Source organism: Argopecten irradians, chromosome 4 (assembly GCF_041381155.1).
Source record: "Argopecten irradians isolate NY chromosome 4, Ai_NY, whole genome shotgun sequence".
NCBI classification, from domain to species: Eukaryota; Metazoa; Mollusca; class Bivalvia; order Pectinida; family Pectinidae; genus Argopecten; species Argopecten irradians.
The window spans coordinates 9,198,716-9,222,217 of record NC_091137.1 but is presented as its reverse complement, the minus strand read 5'-3'; the positions used below and the strand labels follow the sequence as shown (position 1 = coordinate 9,222,217).

The window sequence follows — 23,502 nt, the reverse complement described above, 5'->3', positions numbered from 1 at the left end:
TTCAGTACTTGCTGTTTCATTAAAATGGAAGATGCAAAAAGATTTTGGACATTAAAAGTTGAACTTATTGTTAAACCAAAAGCATTTACTGACTTCCATACTGAAAATGATGTTCATGTAACTCCCATCCCCTCTGGGACCGTCAGATTATAGAGAAAATGAAAGAATTAATAAAGATGTCAGATTCTTTGAAATCCTTCATCTTTTGTAGAAAGTTCCAGGTGAGTGGAACAATGTCATGTTGGCCTTTTTTGATAGAGATCTTGAAAGTTACATCAGTTATAAATTCTAGAACATCTGTATGCTACTCAATGGTGAGAACTTCTTTCATGTTGACCGGCCCTGTGGACCTTTTGTTGGTATCAAAGCCTTGATGGTTATTACACTTATACTTTTGTGATATGTTAAGGTGAAATTCCTAACTGAAAGTTTTGAAGTAATGATTAGTGCTGCCAAATTGCAATATGCTGTGAAAATATATCGTACTGTGATACAGGAATCATGTACCAGTTTATCACGATATAACAATATTCAGTTTACCTCCCTTTGGTGGAACTCTTACTTCACGTATTCAGTATCAGTAATGCGTTTAAATTAAACGCTCACTTAAACAAGCGTGTCATACACACAGATAAAACCTAACATGGATGACACAAACATTAAAAACTGGAAAGGTGTCCCAAACAAAAAGGCAAAAGTGTGCCGTGTGGGAAATCTTTTGTTTAAAAGAAGATAAACAGATAACAGCCGGGGTGGCGGTATGTAATATCTGCCATGCATGCGTGAAGTATAGCGGGGAACGACGAATTTAACTACGCACATGGTACGCCCAGAACATTTTAAAGGGGAAACTAAGTCCACCTCAAGCGTATTTTAAGTGGATAATGTTTAAAAGTATAAGTATGTTCCAAGTCCAAAATCAATAGGAAATAAGTGCATTTTAAGTGGGTTTGTTTTAAAACACAATTATGAAATGTAGCTGTAAGGGGATTTTAAGCGTCTAAAATATGTAAATGAGCTATCCAGTGGATTTGAAGTGGTCCCACTAAGGGGATTTGAAGTGGTCCCACTAAGGGGATTAGAAGTGGTCCCGCTAAGGGGATTTGAAGTGGTCCTAATAAGGGGATTTGAAGTGGTCATGCTAAGGGGATTTGAAGTGGTCCCACTAAGGGGATTTTAAGCGTCTAAAATATGTAAATGAGCTTACCAGTGGATTTGAAGTGGTCCCACTAAGGGGATTAGAAGTGGTCCCGCTAAGGGGATTTGAAGTGGTCCCGCTAAGGGGATTTGAAGTGGTTATGCTAAGGGGATTTGAAGTGGTCCCACTAAGGGGATTAAAAGTGGTCCTGGTAAGGGGATTTTAAGCGTCCAAAATATGTAAATGAGGAAACCAGTGGATTTGAAGTGGTCCCTCTAAGGGGATTTGAAGTGGTCCCACTAACTCCGTTAAGGGGATTAGAAGTGGTCCTGATAAGGGGATTATAGTGGTCCTGCTAATGGGATTTTAAGCGTCTAAGTTATGTAAATGAGGAAACTAATGGAGTTTAAGTAGTCCCTCTAAGGGGATTTGAAGTGTCAAAAAATCAAGAGCTAATATTCCATCAAAAGTATCTTTAGTAACTTCTGGATTCCTTTCTTAAATCAAAATTAAATTAAACTGCTGTAACAACTATTGTTTGAATCTCTAAGCAAAACTGGAGTCCAGAGGTTTGTGAAAGATCTTTTACTGGAATAGCTCTTACTTCTGAAAAATTACAAACTTGACAATTAAATTTCAATGTATTGTATTTCATATAAACTAATTTCTTTTTTTAAAATACATTGTTAAATAAAGTAAATATGGAATGGTACACATAATAATTAGAAATAAATAAAATCATCTATTACATCATTATCTTAAATAACTTATATAACGGTATTATGAAACAGGATATATCTGATCAAAACGGCATCACCCCGGAAAGGTTAGACATGACACCAAAAACATTAAGAATCTTATCGATGACCAGAATAATGGTGATAAGAAAGCAACATCTATGAATGTAAACTCAGCCCCTCGTCAAGTTACGCTACAACATGTCTTAGGGGCGAAGTATAAAATGAACGAAACGTGGACATAACACAATCAATTGTTACTTAATTTGATAATTTACATACTTACTTTAAACTCAATTGTGAAGTTTAAAATTTGCCATATCATTTAATTATTCTTGTTCCAGTTTGTCAATTCTATTTTTTGCTTTTTTTTTTAACTTTTTTTTTACAAATACATTGTATGCAATAAATTTAGAAAAATAGGCAAGAGTGTTGCTTTTATTCTTAAAAAATAGGGTTCAGATTAGCATAATGATTATACAAATAATACATTTGGTTAAGGACATATATGATATTTGATATTTTAAGCTCACAAATAAAACACAATATATTGTGGTACATATTGCAATACAGTGACTCTATATCGCAATATATCGTGGTACGATCTTGCCGTATCGTGGCAGCACTACTAATGATACATAGAACAAAAGTAATGTGTTAATTGATTTTTAGTTTTTACAGATCACAAAAACAACTCCCTAGTGTATGTACACAGACAAGGAATGGTGAAACGAGGATTGTTGATATTATCTTTTCCTAGAAACCACTTCTGTAGACTCTAAAAAATGGTCTGATTTTGATGTAGGGTGTTAAAAGCTGACCAGCTGGGGTCATGGTAGAACTGTTGTTATGTGCACTCTAACATAATCGATTCTCCCCCATGTACTTCACAAGATCTACTGTAGCTTGGAATGATTCAATGGTAAAGTTCTGGCAGATATTTATAGATGATCACTTAGTAAACATTCATTCCGACCAATGAATTATACAGGTAGTTATGAACAATGACTGGAATTCAGTCAGAACAATCTTACAGGAATGTCCATTAAAAAGTTCTTATCCATACCATCATAGCTTGGGACACTTTTTGATGTTCAAGGCCAAGGTCATATCGATATGACCTTGACCTTGAACATCAAAAGTGAACACTACCATCACAGCTTTCTTGGGACTATTTTGATGATCAAGGCCAAGGTCATATCTTTACCATCATAGCTTCCTTAGGATTACTGTTGGTAGTCAAGTCCAAGGTCATATCTCTACCATCATAGCTTCCTTTGGATTACTTTTGATGATCAAGGCCAAGGTCATATCTCTACCATTACAGCTTCCTTAGGATAATTTTGATGGTCAAAGTCGCTTCACAATACATTCACCTGCAGCTTCCTTAGGATTACCTTTTATGTAATCTCTACTCTATATTCATTAAAATTGCTATTTTGCTTACCTTTTGGAGGAAGATGGGCTTATGGATTCACTCCACGTCAGCGTTAGCTAAGATTTTGTTGCAAATATTGAAATGCAGGATTTCAAGAGTTTTAAGAGGCATGTACCATGGAATAAAATGTACTTAGTAAACATTTGGTAAGAATTTCTGTCTGAGTTGAACTTTGCTGTACTCAAACAAGTTGTGTTGATGTTAAATAAAAAAACTACTCTTATTTTATGTTGGGAGTTACCAAACAGGTCCCTATTAGAGAAAGCTTTTTTCCTGAAAATGACATCAGATGTGGATTTTGAACTCGCTGATGTACTTAAAACTATATGGTCATATAGTGCTTGGACACAATTCATTGTCAATCAAAGGTCATTGTGATCATAACTGAAAACAACAAACTATTTTCTAAACATCCAATAAAATTTTGGATATTTGTCGCTTTTGACAGTGATTAAATTATTTTTATTTTGAATTTAGGCATAAGCCGTTTAAAAATGTATTTCCCTCATGTATTATATATTTTGTTCTCTCTAATGGGATATGTAATGTATAAAACCAGTGCCTGTGCTTTAGGTTACAAATAGTGTGGTAGGGATGAACGTTCCATCCCTAATGGACACTGCCTTGTTTGGTATTAGATCAATCTTTAAACATGTAGGAGTGTTGTACCGACAGACCCAGGTTAATTACCTGACACCCATCAGTCCATTTGTGTGAAACTAATGGTCCGTCGGTCTGTAAAGTACAACCTTATATGTGTTTTACAACCTTATAATCTTAAATCACCACTCTAATACCCTTATTTTATTGGGTTAACAAACAGAGTTTTATGGAATCAATATCTACTGGGAATACCATGATAAAACAAATTCAAAATTTTTCTAAATTTGTTTTTGAAGTTAATGTGAAAATGAAAGTCATCATTTAAGCAAACGTTGAAGCTATAACAATATAGCCCTTATTCCTATTCAAAAACATTTCATAGGAAACTGCTGGTTTTAATCCTCCATTTGCCTAATGGACAACAGTTTGTAAATGTTTCAATAAACGTGTAAGTATGTACCCTGAAAGTACAACAAAACAGCTTAAAACTGGAAACATTTTAGCTCTCAATCTCTAGGTCCAAGTAAAGCATCATCTGTTAGAGAAAAAAAGTTAATGTTCAATTGTGAAATAATGATCAGTTGTGAAAATCATTATATGCATGTATACATTAGAATTAAAATACAAAATTTGATTTCACTTATTCAAAGAAAAATTTAAATAATGATAAACAATAGATTTCATGTTGTTTCAGATACAGGACAATTTGTATAATGTACCTTCCAGTATTAAACTTTTGAACTGCACAGCCAGATACGAGACATAACTGGAGACTGGCAGGAACTCGGGGTTAACAGCAGCTTACCCCATCACATTAGTAGATTTGTTTTTTTGTTAGAGTACGATCGTCTCCGTGATGTGTAGACAGCCTCCTGACGCGACATATTACATGGAGTCCATTACCTTAGGTGAATGAGTTCCATTACAAATCCTTATAGTGCAGAATCTGCTTCCTTTGCCCAGGAATATCTTTTTATTGTAGATATCCATACAATCATTCATCGTGTAGTTTTTCCCAAAGGGGCAGAGCGGTTAATAACGTTCACTGGATTCCAATCCTTGCCATGTCGGCTTGTCATATTTGTGGTGATGCAGCGGACAAGTTTTTATATTGCCATATAAGTATTTTTCTACATATTATATGAAATCTCAAATTATAGACATATTTAGATTTTTTATTAGTCTGTAACAGACGAGGATCAAAAATACAATGTGTCATTAAGCCTGAATAATGCAAAATACAAATCTGTATAGCAATAAGATATCTCAAGTGGGAAAATACAAGTCTGTATGGTAATAAGATATCTCAAGTTGGAAAATACAGATCTGTATGGCAATAATTAAAGATATCTCAAGTGAGAAAATACAAATCTGTATAGCAATAAGATATCTCAGGTGAGAAAATACAAATCTGTATGGCAATAAGATATCTCAAGTTAGAAAATACAAATCTGTATGGCAATAATTAAAGATATCTTAAGTGAGAAAATACAAATCTGTATAGCAACAAGATATCTCAAGTTAGAAAATACAAATCTGTATGGCAATAAGATATCTCAAGTTAGAAAATACAAATCTGTATAGCGATAAAATATCTCAAGTGAGAAAATACAAATCTGTATAGCAATAAGATATCTCAAGTTAGAAAATACAAATCTGTATGGCAATAAGATATCTCAAGTTAGAAAATACAAATCTGTATGGCGATAAGATATCTTGAGTTAGAAAATACAAATCTGTATGGCAATAAGATATCTCAAGTTAGAAAATACAAATCTGACAATGGCTCTATGTGTGTATCGATGCTTGTCCTTGAGCAGAAAAACTGCATAGTGTTTATGGAGTTTTGAAGGATGAAGGATGATTTTTGAAAGCGCCCATCGTAAAATTTCACTGCATCTTGAAGTTGTATCAATCGTCAAACTTTAAAGATGTAAAAATGTGTCTACAGCAGAAATAGGGTGATTCTTCAGTGTCAGCGCCATGTTGATATCACTTCTGTGTTTAGTCAGCTGACTCCATGGCCCATTCTTTGGATGACGGCCTACCTAGATACTTCTGTGTTTAGTCAGCTGACTCCATGGCCCATTCTTTGGATGACGGCCTACCTAGATACTTCTGTGTTTAGTCAGCTGACTCCATGGCCCATTCTTTGGATGACAGCCTACCTAGATACTTCTGTGTTTAGTCAGGTGACTCCATGGCCCATTCTTTGGATGACGGCCTACCTATAGATACTTCTGTGTTTAGTCAGCTGACTCCATGGCCCATTCTTTGGATGATGGCCTACCTAGATACTTCTGTGATCTTCTCTACATTTTGAATTGATACTTAATGGTTCAAACAGAAAATCCAATCTAATTTGACTGCTTGAAACTTTCTTGATGCAAGCTTTGTAGATTAAATCATATGTGTCTTCTGATATTTTCCACATGATTTCATGCATTTGTTCCAGTTTTTATTGCAGTTGAACATCAAAGTTTATAAAAGAAAGCGCAATTTAATTCCTGATGGATTTTTCAAAGTTTATATGACCTTTTGAGTGTAACTTATAATTTCCGCAGACCAGTACACTATAAATGTTGATATGGTGGTCGTTGTATGAATTTAAAAACCTTGATACTCAATGACTTCAAGTAATGAGGATATTGAATTCTTCCTTAAAAGCTTTATACTAAATAAAGGTTTATAATATATTGGGTGTATATTTTCATTGCCATAGATGTTTGAATTTCAACAAATTGTATTGTAAACAAGATGCAAATGGATTTGGCATCAGGCAAAGCCTGTATTAGCCACCTCTAAACAAATCTGATATGGTACAATTATCAACAAATTATTTAAACATTAATTAACATTATATCTTGAATAAATATTATTATTATAAGTGTATCTCCCCAACCAATCACTGTAGAATCTTTAAAAAAATCGTCTGTCTGTCTGTCTGTCCTTGTGTCAGGCAGGTGGGTGTAAGATGGTATCTGCTGGACACATTGAATGACCATAGACAGTGACTTATGAGTATAGAGATCATCTTTTATATTCTTCTGTCCTTAAAAGATCTGATTACCTTCTGATTTGTTCTTTGAAACCTTTAAGATCAGCGTTTTGAAACCTAGTGTTTTTAAATTTTTGAAATGAGCATTAACAAAAGAGTTGCAATGCCATAAATGTATATATATCCACATCTCTCTTTCAAGCTGGAGGAACAAAATATTTGTACCAATAAAAAAAAGATTGAGTTCCGGTTTTAAATAGTGCTGCAATGATACACCATTGGATGATATATCACGGTATAAAACTACACAGTTCAGTTCACGGTATTTTTTTCCTATATAACATACAGTATGTTCCTGAGATGCTTTTGAGGTATACCCTCTTTTTCAGTTGCGGTGTTTTCATGGAAAGTCTAAAACAGTTGATAAGTTAATAACTTGTAATGGTATCATATATGTTTTAATGTTGAAAGGATGTAAAGTAACAATTGGAACGATGGAGTATGTGCTTTTTAATAGATATATCAAATACATTATTTACTTCTTCTAAGCAACTTAATGTTCTTCATTAAGAAATGCTGCAAATGCACAATTTGCTAAATGAAATTCTTATTTGCTAAAGAGAAAAAATCACTTTCACAACTTTTGCTAAGCTAAAGCTGACTTTCTGATTGGCCTATTCATTTTTTTCATTCCACGATGAAAAAAATCCAAGAAAGGTGCGGAAAACCCGACGTTATCATAACGTCACAATAGAAACATTGACGTTGCGTATTGATTTGGAAAAAATAATCCCTTGGAGAAAATCAATGGAATCGTACGTGTAAACGTATTTCATTTTATAAAGTAGCCTGGAAAATTTATTGTATGCATTGATGTAACTATTTTTCAATTTCATCAGGTTATGAAATTCATTTTGTTTGCAAACTTTTGTGAGAATCCATTACGCAGATTCACACAGTTTGGAAACAAAATTTCTTTCATACCCAAATGAAATTAAAAAATAGAGAATTCAATGCTTAAATGTTTCTAAACATTTATATTTTCCCAGACCGAATGTCCTGTAAAGGTTGGGAAATTTGGCACGCAATATTTTGTAAAAAATTTCACTTTTGACTGATTGATTAATTATATTGTGATACTTATGGTATTGTGGGACAAGTATTGTGATATGTATCATACATGGAGTAAGCATATCGTTGCAGCACTAATTTTCAACATTTGTGATGAGCTTTTTGAAACCTCAAAGTTAAAAATTTTGCACCCATAATGATGATTGTTAACCTTTGAGATGAGCGTTTTGAGTATTTTGAAATCTTTGAGTGGATTTTTTTTAACATTTTTTTTTAAGTTGAGCATATTGAAACCTTTGAGATGAGTGTTTTGAAACTTTTGAGTGATCAATGGTTTTGAAACCCTAAATCGACAACATCTTTTTAACCCATTGCTAGATGTGCATATACTTTTAAGAATTGTTTGGTACAAACACCATGAATAGGAAAAGTAAAACAAACCTGTGACCTTGAAAAGACTAGGCTCGGTGTGTATCCAGTAAAATGGCCGACTTTGGAGATGACATTTAGTGGACCTAGGTAATACAGTTAGATTCCTGGGGGATATAGCTGATCACCTTATTACAGACTGCCCAGACTAGTGTCTATTAATGGGAGATATATTAATAATTTGTCTGCTTGATGTCATGTCTCCCAGGGGACATATAGAAATAGACATCTAGACAATGCTAAACTCAATGAAAGCGCAAATTCAGGATAATTTTACTGTCTTGGTGAAGCATCAGTAATTAAAGCTATGAATATATTTTTACTAAAATAGTAAACTTTTTTTATATTAATATCATGTATTTTTTTGTCTCCGCAGCTTGGATATGGTTCCAGCTCACCTGCCTTGTCAAACAGAGAAAGATTTCCGACATTTTTCCGCACACATCCATCTGCAACACTCCACAATCCTACCCGTGTCAAACTGTTCAAAAAATTTGGATGGACACAAATTGCCACCATACAGGAAACACAGGAGGTCTTCACATCGGTAAGAACATAAAGAACAGATAACTCAATCAAAACTAGGTCAAGGCAAATAAAAACTTTAGAAGTAGTTTATTTTATTAGAACATCAAAACTAGGCCAGGGAAGATACATTATAATAATCAATCAAAACTAGGTCAAGGCAGTAGAAGTCTTAGCTAGCGAAGATGTGTTTAAACAAACATACACAACATATTTGCAATAATTTTTCATAACATCAAAGGATTGTTGTAATAGGCAACCAAATTATGATTTTTTTTTTATTTGACATAAGTATCTGGCCATGATTTATAAGTCAAAATTTGGCAAAGCAAGGTGATACGCTTGCAAGGAAATCACTACATAATCCAGAAATCGCAATATTTCTGATGTTATTTTCTTTTCTTTTAAAGAGACTTTGATGAAATTGATAATTTCAGTAATTGATATGTGTATATAGATCACATATTAAACGAAAATGGCACTCAGATTTTTATCAGATTTATTGGTTTAATAAATCTACTTATTTCAGAAATAAGAAATTTGAATGTATAAAATAAATTTCAGTCATTAACCTATTTAACTTATGGTGTTTGAATCAACTTTAATTATAATGAAATAATAAATATCTTTTGTTGAACTCCAAAATTCAACTTTGTACATTATATTAATACAATGTTCTACAACATGTTTACTAAATTTAATATAAATGATGAACCAATTCCTTTATTCCTTTGTTTGAGTCCTTTATTCACAGCATCTATGAGTGCCATGGCCTTGGCACTTTGATTTAATATTAGGTAATAAATTTGGTGAGAGCAGATACTCAATTAAAATTGAGTAAGGACAGATAACTCTATCAAAACAAGCTATGTGAAGGTATTGGCAAATAAACTGAGTTAGAACTTTTACATGTTATGATTCAAGCAGTTAAATATTTCTCATGAGAAATAGAAATAGTTATCAGGATAGTGATTCATTGACTCAAGTCTGTCCTTAAAACTATCCAAGAGGATATAGCATTTGTTGTCAATCCTGTCCTGAAGTACAGTACGTGTGTTTAAAGGTTGTGTTTTATTGGAAGTCTTATAGATTTTGGTGGAGAAGACTATAATTACAGAACTTCATGGCATGTTGAGCATTAATGTTTTACCAGGGAAATTTGTAAGGCTTGAAATCACGATGTGGACATGTGATCTTTGATGGTCAACATGTCTGCTTTGTCAGAAAGTGTCGCAATGAACAGAAAAGTCTCCTGGCTCCAGGACCACTTTGACCTTTCCTTTTCTAAAAAAAAAAGTCTAATGAGATTTTTGCCTTGGTGTTGTGTTTCAATCATCAGGCAATTTCAAAAAGAATCATGAATAAGTCACAGTTCTACATGTCTGTCCTGTCCACAAGTGATGCAGTGTCCTTGCTGTTAGAGCCATATAGTAGGTCTACTCCCTTTTAGTGAAACTCTGATCGAATTCTGACATTTTTGTGATATTCATCTGCAAATGCTGATCATGCAATGGATGGTGTGTTTTTGTAACAGACATTTGAAAAGCTGCTGATAAATATAAACTACAAATAACCAAATTTGTATTTATATCCACAGAAGCAAAAGAATAGCACTTGCAGCCACTTCTTTAAGTCGTGATTCTTCTTAACATTTTTTGTATATATTTTCTTTACATGCTTGAGAACCTTTTGTATGACATTTTGCTATGTGCAATTTATCATCCGAGGCTTGATGCAACTCAAGGACATTTCAGAGATATGGATGCATGATCCATATTGAAACATTGAAACTTGATCTTTTACAACCAATATTCTTTGGGTTTCTGCTCATTTGTCATACGATAAAAGAACTTCTTGTCACAAGAGTAGCACTGAAGTGTTTATCGTGTTTCTTGTATGCGATATCACACAGAACTTCTTGAATCAATATCCTCATGCTTAGAAATTAAAACTACTGCCCTTTTCTTTGTAATTATGAAACTTAAACTTAGTATTTATAAATAAAACAAAGAGAAAGATGGCCCTGATTTCTGGAAACAAAAGCACTGACCCAAGATCAACTGCTGTCCTTTTAAGCTCAAAGTTTAGGTACTGAAAAAATCAGAAGCTGATGCTTATTGCACCTCCACATATCATTCAGTGAATTTCCTCTGTCATTAAGATTTCTGATAACTGAATTGGTATACTGTGCATATATAAAACATTTCTACATAGACTTTTTAATTTTTTCTTAGCTAATCTTAGCTAAACTGCTCCATGTTTTCCTACAAACAGACAGTAGAAGACTTGGAAGAAAGAGTAAAACAAGCCAACATTGCAGTGTCCGTTAGACAGAACTTTCTCACTGATCCAGCCAATGCTGTCCGAAATCTCAAGGTAAGTCCAAATAAAGGCCTGATTATACTGCAAATGTTTTGTTAGTACTACGATGAGGTGATAAGTTTACCATCTGTAAGTCTGTTTCAAGCAAAGCATTGTAATAATTAAGCTTATTGGAGTGGGGGCTAAAAGTTTGTACCTATTCCAGCGGTACTTACCTCTCATTTACCCCTCTATTACTGGTTTACATTTTATCACATTGTACACGGTAGTTGTTTCACAACAAAGGAGAAACAAGTAGCTTATATTGCTTCTGTTGGAAGTGCATTAGAAGCCTTAAAAAGACAACTTTCATTGTGCCATCTGCAGTATATAGACACATATTGTCTAGTTGTCGTGTACTACTGACTAAGCATTTATCTATATAAAGTAAATCCTAGAAAGATAGAATGCTGTTCTTATGCAGTGCAATAGAAATCCACTGTACTGTTACTGTGTTGTATAATGTGTTAAGTCATATTTCATACACGGTAACACCTAGAGTTGAGAAGTTCTGTTTGTATGTAACACAAAGGATTTTAAAATGTGTACAGCTCACACTGTGTCTTATACAAAGTGTTTGAGAAAGTTTATGATAGGACATATCTGTACTCAAACAACATGGATACATCACAGTGTTAAAGGAAAAGTACAACAAAGATCTCACCTACAGCTAGCAGCAACCATCATTTTACTAAATAGATGATATAATGGTAGCTGAGTGTTTATCATATACCAGACTAGTTTATCAGCTCTTAGTCAAGAGGTCTTAGACGATGATGAATGTTGATGATGATGATGATGATGATTAAGATGAGGGAAATGATTAGTTTAATGACTATGATGTTGACGGTGGTGGTTCTTGTGATGACAATGATGATGTGATGATGATGAAGAAGATGGCAATGATGATGTAATATCACATTATTATATGAACATTTCTTTTGAAAAATAAAAAATTACAACAAAAAGAGTTCTTAGACACATTTGGACTTGTTGGTAGGTACTGGTCATTGGTCACTGGTCCAGTCTGGTCCAGTCTTGAGTTATAGCTTTCTTTAAAAGCTACCAAAATCCTTACATAAATCAATTTAACTAAAAAATGATCAAGCAATTGAACCCATAGAAAGGTTGCAAGCTACAGATTTACTATGTAACAAAGATAACCAGTCAAGAGAAAGATAAATTTAACAATAAAGTTCAGGGGAATTCTAACAAGAACTGCAAAGGAACTGAGTGTAAGGGGGACCAAAACTCAAAAGCAAAAACTCAAGATATCTTGTTTAGTTCTTGAAAGAATTACAACGCAGCATTGACCAGATTACCTCTAGCAGAAATTACCATGAAATAGGGTCAAAGTAAAATTCTACAAGGGTTGCCAAGCAACTGTGAAAAGATCAAGGACATCTTTAAAACGAATGGCCAAGGTCACTGCAGTTACAAGGATAGCAAGAGACACTGTCATGATCAATTCTTATATGTGGATTACCAAGTGGTGTGGTTAAAGGCTGACCCGAGTCAGCATTGCTAAACAATATAAAACTCAGTCTTGTTAGAAATGCTATTTTCTTGAGAATGCTGGCAAAAAGCAATTTTATGGCTTAGTTAGCAAGCTTACTTAAGTAAACCAGATAAAGGAAAACATTTTGCTTTACTTTAAAAGAAACTAATTCAAACAGAGTTTATAATCCAACCCTAAGATAGTTTGAAATATTTTGATGTGCTCAGTCTCCATCTTGCCTATTTACAGATTTGCTAAATTACTGTCATTATCATTCTGAAATGCCTAATATTTCAGAATTTGTACTCCAGCTTTTATCATATGTATTCTTTCAATAAAGCATCCAATATTGATGATATTTAAAACCATCAGAAATGTGTGGGAAGAGTACCAAGTAACCCAAGCCATTGATCGTGATCTTTATACCAAAATATCCTCTGAAAACTTGAAAACTGTCAGTTTATATCAAAGATTGAACGTAACCCTAATAATATTAAAGTTGGCAGAACTTTAATGTATTTAACTTATTGATAGAACATTTTTCAGCTGTAACATAATTATGATATGCTTTTGTGTGGATTCTCGTTGAAATAAGGTAGGGCAGCAGAGATTTGGTTCACATGCAGAGGAGCAAATCAACTGTGATGGATTGAGAATGGCAATAGCAATTACATTAATACATTCAAAAGCCTATTATCTTTTCTCGAGTTTATAGGACGGTCCAATCATAAGATTCAAAGACGATTTAATTCTCCACAGCAAGCTCTGTTTTATTGTGTTTGTATCAAGGTTAAACACGTGACAGAGGCTATTACCACCGAACTTAAGTTTAATTCAGTTGGGAACAAATTCAAACTTCAATATGGTATCCATGGAGATAATACACATCCCATGTTTGATGTTGGTAATCAATGCAATTTAAAATTGAGGTTTAGATTATAGTTTTAATGAATTTTGTCTTCCTTATGCGAATATAAGTCTTTCCAAGAGCCTATCTGTACCTTTAACACTTTTACTGTTAACGTTTAAATCCATTAATTTATTTATTCATGATGTATTTTGTATAATATACAAACATTTAATGTAAGATTTGGATGATTTCGGCCATGTCATATTGACATTGACAAAATTACACTAAATAATCTCATTGTTAAAAGGTAAGTTCATTTATGAATGATTAATATTTGAATTCAATAGTAACAATATTTCATTTGAACTCCATTATCATATTACATTATGAAATTTCAGGACATGTCTTGCATTACATCTGTTGTTTTTATGAAGTCATGATGGACTTTCAAAAATGTCCTTTTATAACTTCTCTTCGATAATATCAGTTTTAGTTTAAAGAGTTTTGATGTGATAGTAATGTTTGGAGTGTAGTGTGGATCAATCTGGACGTGTGGTGTTAGGACTGATCTGTGATATGACCTGACATCTCTTTGTAAACATGTTGTGTATGACGCCTGACAATGTTGGACCGTAACAGCCAGGGACTTTCCGATTTAATCAAGGTGGTTGTGCAGTGTAGCGGCCTGTTGATGTCTGCCTTACACTTCTTCCTTATGGTTAACATTACACAGGCCGGTCCCTTGAGCTGACTTCAAATGATATGACATATCATACAATGAGCCTGTCTGTTTCATGGTACTTCAGGTATCAAACAGCCAGAGTTGTTAAAACTAGTGACTCAACAGTGACTAAAGTCCAAGATGGCACGGCCACCATCTTGAGAACATATTTTGAACAAATAATTCTCAAGTTTTACTTTTGGGGTTAAGTTAAAAATTCCCTGTAATGATCCTAACATGGTCCCAACTGAGTTACTAATTTTCATGTCGATCAGAAATCAAAGATGGCAGCCACATCAACCTTCTTGAAAACATATTTTGTACTTCTCAAGTTCTACTTCTGTGATTTAGCTGAAAAATTGCCTGTAAGAAATCATGACATAGTCCTGACAAAGTTATTTTTCTGGTCACAACTGCCATCTTGAGAACATATTTTGAACATCTTCTCAAGTTCTACCAGCATGATTTAGCTGAAAATTGACTGAAGTGATTTTTACATGGTCCCGACCAAATGTGGGTTTTTATCGGATTTATCTAAAATCAAAGATGGCCATGAAAACGGCCATCTTAAAAACTCATTATGAGCTTCTTAAATTCTACCAGTTCAATGTAGATAAAACATTTCTGATATGGTCCCAACTAACTGATATTTTTTCTTTCAATACAAATTCCAAAATGGCAACACAGTTGTTATGGTGAAAAACACATTCATAAAGTTCTTCTTCAGCTTCAGTGCTAGGGCAGCCTAAGAAGCGTTGTTATTCTCGACCTCTATATACACATTGCACTGACTTTCCAAGATACCAAAATGGAAGCCAAAGTCAGCTTTGAACCTTTCTAGAATTTATTTTTTTATTCAAATTGAGCCAAAATAGCATTGTCAGATGACCATTAAGATCATTGGACCTCTTGTTCTATTTATTTTAGCTTTTTTCTGATGCCGATGAATTCTGTTATGTCCATTTATTCTCTAAATATTGATCCTTCAAAATTGTTTGAATTTTGCTTTATTTGACATTATTTTCGCAATGACATATATTTTGCTGGTTTTACCTCTGGGGACAAAAGTCCTGTCCTAAAGAGAAAATTTGTATGAAATTATGGTATAGATTAGTATAGATTAAAGTGCTCTCATTTTATTTATGTGAGTATTATAACCAAATATAAACTGATATCTAAGAGGGTAATGAAAACTGCACAAATGCTGCCAACCCCTAGGGACGTCCCCTATAGAAGGCTGAAGTATTGCTATAGAATAGCAACTTTTCTTGTCATAAATTGATAGATACCATTGTGTTATGTATTCCTCCAGGACCCATTTATCTTATTTAAAAGGAGTGTGTGTTACCAGTAGGAAAATAACACTAATTGTAGGTTCAAAACAACATGATTTGTCCAGTGTTGGTCTCTAGACAGTGAATCTACATTTCTAACAATAAGATGGACGGCTTTGTCTATGGACATTTGATATATAAGAAAAACAAGTTTTGTGCCTACATGATGATAAATACCCATGTAACATCTTCCCCTGGGTACATTCCCTAGCACTTCTACGATGTTGTCTTTCTGACAGAGAAGTCACACATGGCTGTTCTCATACTCTTTGTGATATGACAGATTCTGATCAAACTATGCATATGTTTTCTCAATTTTACATCTGAAATGTTTGAATTTTAAATTGATATTGCACAATTAATGTTCTATTGAATTAGTACAAGTACATCTAGAAATAAAAGGAAAGGCAATGACATCATGTCAGTTATAATCTAGTTGTAAATAAAGGTAAAAGCAAAGAAATAATTAAAAACTCCCCTTATTTTATGTTAGGGCCAAACATTCCTTCAAGAAATCTATATTTGCTTGAAATGATAAACTCATATTGCAAGCATAGAAGGATTTCAAAGAGAAAAATTCTTAATTCAGAGAATAGCTTAACAAAAAGGATGTTGAGCAGGAATTTATAGAACGCTATAACATGATAAAGTGAAGAATAGACAACATGGTTTCAGAGGACACATACCTAAATAAAACAGCATATGCCATCATGCTTTAGTGATATCTGAATTAAAGCAAAGAAGAAAAGGCATTGAATGTTGATTATCAAAAATACAAAGTGAATTAAGTTCTTGTCTACAGATATTTGTACCTTTTAATGCAAAAACTTGTCTTTTGAAGTCTTTACACAAACTAAACATTGAGTCATTCATTCCAGAAATATAAGAAACAAACATCTGATATTACCCATAATGTACAGAATTAAATTACACATTTATAAGCTTTGGACATCAGCTGATGACAATTTGTGTAAACCAGTTTAGGAAATGTAGCGATCCTTAACTATGCATAGTATGATTGGGGAAGATATCCTGCCCAGACGGACAGACAATGGAAAGGTTTGAGAGCAAGACAGACACGATTATCATTAGTGAGTAAATGAGTTATGTATAGAGAGTAGACGTATGAATGGATTGTAGAGAGGACATATCAGGTAATGAAAAACACCTGAGTCCTTCGTATAGGGTAGGTCATGTTAGATTGTCAAGGCTTCACTGTCTATAATGATGAGATCAATTATATTATGTACTCACCTTAAGTGTTATAAAGTAATTATTATTCCTTTTAATGCTATTGGAAGTTTTGTTTTGTTTTTCTTTTTTTCCACAAATTGCATCTATATATTTATTTATTTTTGCATATTGAAATTTCAAACTGAAACATATTTGGTCCTAAAAATAACTACATGCTATCCATAGAATTTGACAAAGAATGATGATAGAGAACTTAATGCTAACATTTGCTGTTGATCAACTTTAAGTCAAGGTGTACATAGAGAAACAAGTGCTGGGTAGCCTGCTTATTTTCATAACCCATCTATTTGGGGGGCCTCAGTGGCAAGTGGTCAAGATGTCATTGACATTAACATAAGCTCTCTGCCTCTGGGTCACAGATTAGAATCCCATGTGGTACATTGCCAGGTACTGACTAGCTTTCCTTGACCTCCTTAACCTGGCCCATCCTAAATAACCCTTGCTGTTTATAGGACAAACCTAACCATCTATTTTTGTGTTACGTCAATGGTTACTTCAAGGCTTTAGGATGATTCTTATGTGTACAATATAAGGAGAACACTGAACCATTTATAGTGACAAAGAAGTTATTCTGTAACAAATAGTTACATTATTTTGTATTATGTTATGTGTCATAGATTTGGTTATGTTATGTGTCATACATTCGGTACATCGCCGCTTTATAACTAAAATTACATTAGAGTTATTCCCCTTTGGTTCGCTATTTTCACAAGATATGCTATAGGAGGGCCTTGCACACTTAATTTGGGTCGTCTAAAAATGTAAGTTTATAGAAGTTTATACTCATTTAGACTAAATGTACATTCATTCATATTGTATAATATGTTATCGACCACTAGTTACTATGAAAAGGATATATATATATACAGTCAACACAGTAAAGTAAATTGTGTCAAATTAAGGTCAGCGTTAACACAGTCATTTCGTAATATTTGTTACATTAAAGTATAGTGTTGTTGTTATATCTGATGTTCGCCCGCATCGTTCCATCAGAAAGAGTAATTCTTTCTGTTTGTTTCAGTTCTTGACTTTGTTTCATTGTCATTAAATAAACTTCATATGTTAAGTTATGGAATCAGGTTTTTTCTTAAGTATTTCGCCCAGCCTTTGTATCAAGACTGAAGTGTAAGATAGGATAGAGTGGTGACTAAACATCACAATGATCTGACAGAGTTCAGTTCCCAGACTGATGTTGACAAACCACCATTGATACTCTCGTTAGTAAGGATAGGATTATTTTTATTGGAGGTCAAGATCAGGGCAACACATCAAGAAAAAAAAAGACATGATGAAAAAAGAATAAGCACCAACTCTGTACAATGTATAAACATAATATATAATTCAGGTATGGAGATATTGAAACAATGGAAGAAATAAAGATCAGGTGCTTTGATACTCTAGTTCTATTATATTTCTTCGACAGAACTTGTCATAAAGATAGTGAAAAGTACAAATTAGTAATGGTTTCTCAAAACAAGAGATGACATCAGGACTTTAACCAATATAAACAGGTGATACATACAAATCGTATCAAGACGAAACGAACATGTTCTGCTATATTTTTGTTAATTTATTGGTATTATCTGTCATAGAAATCATGATGACCAGTCCAACCATGTAAGCACTATTAATGGCTAAGAGCGAAAAAATGTTGGTATTTGATAAAAAGAATAAGATGAACATTTTGGAAAATCATATTTATCATATATTATTTTTTGGCTTAATGGTTAGCTGTCACTGCTGTGCTAGTGTAAAAATGTCCAGGAAAAACCTATGCCTTCTTGTTTCACTCTGATGTACATGAATGATATTCTTATGGAAGCTATCTCTTGAGCCAGGAAATTATTTGTAACATATAGTTTTAGGCTGAATATATACTACTTCCTTAGATGCTTACATTTCTAGCTAATGACACACTGAAGGTAATCGAAGCTTGCATTGTCATGTACATTTAATGTTCTGCACTAAAACTTAGAGTGAAAGTATTAATGCATAGCTGATGCATTCATTTCCTCTTGCCCAATTTTCTGTATCGATGATAGAAGAACCATTATATGTAGCTCATTGTCAGATGGATAATCTGTCTTGCATTCTGAAATCAGGACACCAGTTCTGTGCATTTCCTGTTCTAAGGCTGTCTTCATTATTTATTTGGTTGGAGTTAGATAACTCACATGTCTGCTTTCTAAAACACTTTAAGTCAAAGCTTCAAATAGTGAATGCAGATAAATGTTTTAGATTTTAAAGTAGCATAATTTTCCTGTCTTGGTTTTAGTAAATGTATATACCTGTATTTTATGTATAAGAAAAAAGTCCTTGATTCCTGTTTGCTGCGTAACTGGAAAAGGACCGTTTATATGTTACTGTATATCCTAGCTATCCGCTGTGCATATGTAGTTGTGGCTTAGTGTGTCAAATGATGTCATTTGTTCAAATATAGTCATTTTTAAGTACTGTCCTTTTTTTGGCCACAATCTCTTCTCCATGGTGTGTATATTGATTATCAAAAATACAAAGTGAATTAAGTTCTTGTCTACAGATATTTGTACTTTTTAATGCAAAAACATGATTTTGAAGTCTTTACACAAACTAAACATTGAGTCATTCATTCCAGAAATATAAGAAACAAACATCTGATATTACCCATAATGTACAGAATTAAATTACATTTTTATTAGCTTTGGACATCAGGCTGATGACAATTTGTGTAAACCAGTTTAGGAAATGTAGCGATCCTTAACTATGCATAGTATGATTGGGGAAGATATCCTGCCCAGACGGACAGACAATGGAAAGGTTTGAGAGCAAGACAGACACGATTATCATTAGTGAGTAAATGAGTTATGTATAGAGAGTAGACGTATGAATGGATTGTAGAGAGGACATATCAGGTAATGAAAAACACCTGAGTCCTTCGTATAGGGTAGGTCATGTTAGATTGTCAAGGCTTCACTGTCTATAATGATGAGATCAATTATATTATGTACTCACCTTAAGTGTTATAAAGTAATTATTATTCCTTTTAATGCTATTGGAAGTTTTGTTTTGTTTTTCTTTTTTTCCACAAATTGCATCTATATATTTATTTATTTTTGCATATTGAAATTTCAAACTGAAACATATTTGGTCCTAAAAATAACTACATGCTATCCATAGAATTTGACAAAGAATGATGATAGAGAACTTAATGCTAACATTTGCTGTTGATCAACTTTAAGTCAAGGTGTACATAGAGAAACAAGTGCTGGGTAGCCTGCTTATTTTCATAACCCATCTATTTTGAGGGCCTCAGTGGCCAGTGCTCAAGATGTCATTGACATTAACATAAGCTCTCCGCCTCTGGGTCACAGGTTCGAATCCCATGTGGTACAGTTGCCAGGTACTAACTAGCTTTCCTTGACCTCCTTAACCTGGTCTATCCTAAATAACCCTTGCTGTTTATAGGACAAACCTAACCATCTATTTTTGTGTTACGTCAATGGTTACTTCAAGGCTTTAGGATGATTCTAATATCAAAGATTACAATATAAGGAGAACACTGAACCATTTATAGTGACAAAGAAGTTATTCTGTAACAAATAGTTACATTATTTTGTATTATGTTATGTGTCATAGATTTGGTTATGTTATGTGTCATACATTCGGTACATCGCCGCTTTATAACTAAAATTACATTAGAGTTATTCCCCTTTGGTTCGCTATTTTCACAAGATATGCTATAGGAGGGCCTTGCACACTTAATTTGGGTCGTCTAAAAATGTAAGTTTATAGAAGTTTATACTCATTTAGACTAAATGTACTTTCATTCATATTATATATTATGTTATCGACCACTAGTTACTATGAAAAGGATATATATATATACAGTCAACACAGTAAAGTAAATTGTGTCAAATTAAGGTCAGCGTTAACACAGTCATTTCGTAATATTTGTTACATTAAAGTATAGTGTTGTTGTTATATCTGATGTTCGCCCGCATCGTTCCATCAGAAAGAGTAATTCTTTCTGTTTGTTTCAGTTCTTGACTTTGTTTCATTGTCATTAAATAAACTTCATATGTTAAGTTATGGAATCAGGTTTTTTCTTAAGTATTTCGCCCAGCCTTCGTATCAAGACTGAAGTGTAAGATAGGATAGAGTGGTGACTAAACATCACAATGATCTGACAGAGTTCAGTTCCCAGACTGATGTTGACAAACCGCCATTGATACTTTCGTCAGTAAGGATAGGATTATTTTTATTGGAGGTCAAGATCAGGGCAACACATCAAGAAAAAAAAGACATGATGAAAAAAGAAAAAGCACCAACTCTGTACAATGTATAAACATAATATATAATTCAGGTATGGAGATATTGAAACAATGGAAGAAATAAAGATCAGGTGCTTTGATACTCTAGTTCTATTATATTTCTTCGACAGAACTTGTCATAAAGATAGTGAAAAGTACAAATTAGTAATGGTTTCCCAAAACAAGAGATGACATCAGGACTTTAACCAATATAAACAGGTGATACATAAAAATCGTATCAAGACGAAACGAACATGTTCTGCTATATTTTTGTTAATTTATTGGTATTATCTGTCATGGAAATCATGATGACCAGTCCAACCATGTAAGCACTATTAATGGCTAAGAGCGAAAAAATGTTGGTATTTGATAAAAAGAATAAGATGAACATTTTGGAAAATCATATTTATCCTATATTATTTTTTGGCTTAATGGTTAGCTGTCACTGCTGTGCTAGTGTATAAATGTCCAGGAAAAACCTATGCCTTCTTGTTTCACTCTGATGTACATGAATGCTATTCTTATGGAAGCTATATCTCTTGAGCCAGGAAACTATTTGTAACGTATAGTTTTAGGCTGAATATATACTGCTTCCTTAGATGCTTACATTTCTAGCTAATGACACTGAAGTAATCGAAGCTTGCATTGTCATGTACATTTAATGTTCTGCACTAAAACTTAGAGTGAAAGTATTAATGCATAGCTGATGCATTCATTTCCTCTTGCCCAATTTTCTGTATCGATGATAGAAGAACCATTATATGTAGCTCATTGTCAGATGGATAATCTGTCTTGCATTCTGAAATCAGGACACCAGTTCTGTGCATTTCCTGTTCTAAGGCTGTCTTCATTATTTATTTGGTTGGAGTTAGATAACTCACATGTCTGCTTTCTAAAACACTTTAAGTCAAAGCTTCAAATAGTGAATGCAGATAAATGTTTTAGATTTTAAAGTAGCATAATTTTCCTGTCTTGGTTTTAGTAAATGTATATACCTGTATTTTATGTATAAGAAAAAAAATCCTTGATTCCTGTTTGCTGCGTAACTGGAAAAGGACCGTTTATATGTTACTGTATATCCTAGCTATCCGCTGTGCATATGTAGTTGTGGCTTAGTGTGTCAAATGATGTCATTTGTTCAAATATAGTCATTTTTAAGTACTGTCCTTTTTTTGGCCACAATCTCTTCTCCATGGTGTGTATATCAAACACATGTTCTTGGTCATCTTTTGTTTTATTTGTGAAATAAAGGAACTGTGTTGATAAAAGTAATATGAATGGTCGTTTCTAAGTAAAGGAACTGTGTTGATAAAATTAATATGAATGGTCGTGTCTAAGTAAAGGTCGTGTCTAAGTAAAGGAACTTTGTTGATAAAAGTAATATGATTGGTCGTTTCTAAGTAAAGGAACTGTGTTGATAAAAGTAATATGAATGGTCGTGTCTAAGTAAAGGAACTGTGTTGATAAAAGTAATATGAATGGTCGTTTCTAAGAAATGGCTAGTTACTTCTATGTTGTCCTCTTTGGTCATTTGAACTTTTGGTGTGTTGATGGTTATTATTTTTTGGTCAATGATTGGCACTTGTTTGCCAAGGTGACATTAACAAATAGGCCAAACATTGCCTGTTATTGAAGGTCATGGTCGACATTACCATGGTAACCCCCTACTGATGGGCTGATTTTCTCCCCATCTTCTTTATCACCTATGCCATTAGGTCTTTGTAATGATCAATATAATGTGTTACCCACAAATGACATATGCAGTATTAAAACCTCATATTCCCTCAAGTAGTCAGGAGATATTAGTATACCTCGGTCAAGTTCATGCTGTTGCTGACCGACTAACGTTGACTAATATTCCATTTCAAAACAAACTCAGTGAAGACACTAATGACTTTCTAGTTTTGATTTTCCCATTAATTCTGAAATCTATAACATTTGGAAATTTTATCAATGCCATGCACTTTCTAATATAATATCATAGCTATAATTTCTTTGAGAATTTTAGAGAATTAAATGTAATTACCAATGTTTTTATAATTCATGAGAATTTTAGAGAATTAAATGTAATTACCAATGTTTTTATAATTCATGAGAATTTTAGAGAATTAAATGTAATTACCAATGTTTTTATAATTCATGAGAATTTTAGAGAATTAAATGTAATTACCAATGTTTTTATAATTCATGAGAATTTTAGAGAATTAAATGTAATTACCAATGAGAATTAAATGTAATTACCAATGTTTTTATAAT

The 23,502-nt window shown here is 33.3% G+C and overlaps 1 protein-coding gene across 3 annotated transcripts in view; it reads left to right on the top strand.

The window, feature by feature from the left end:
* The first annotated feature begins 637 nt into the window (after positions 1 to 637).
* The window catches only part of LOC138320531 (gamma-aminobutyric acid type B receptor subunit 1-like), a 59,074-nt gene continuing 36,209 nt past the window's right edge, over positions 638 to 23,502 (top strand). For 2 of the 3 annotated variants that reach the window (XM_069263552.1, XM_069263554.1), the window contains exons 1-3: positions 638 to 758; positions 8,791 to 8,961; positions 11,214 to 11,315. In XM_069263552.1, coding sequence (XP_069119653.1) covers positions 648 to 758; positions 8,791 to 8,961; positions 11,214 to 11,315 — 384 coding nt within the window. In that variant the 5' untranslated portion in view covers positions 638 to 647. Of the gene's footprint in view, positions 824 to 8,790; positions 8,962 to 11,213; positions 11,316 to 23,502 lie in introns of all 3 variants that reach the window. The other variant, XM_069263553.1, reaches the window with a different exon arrangement.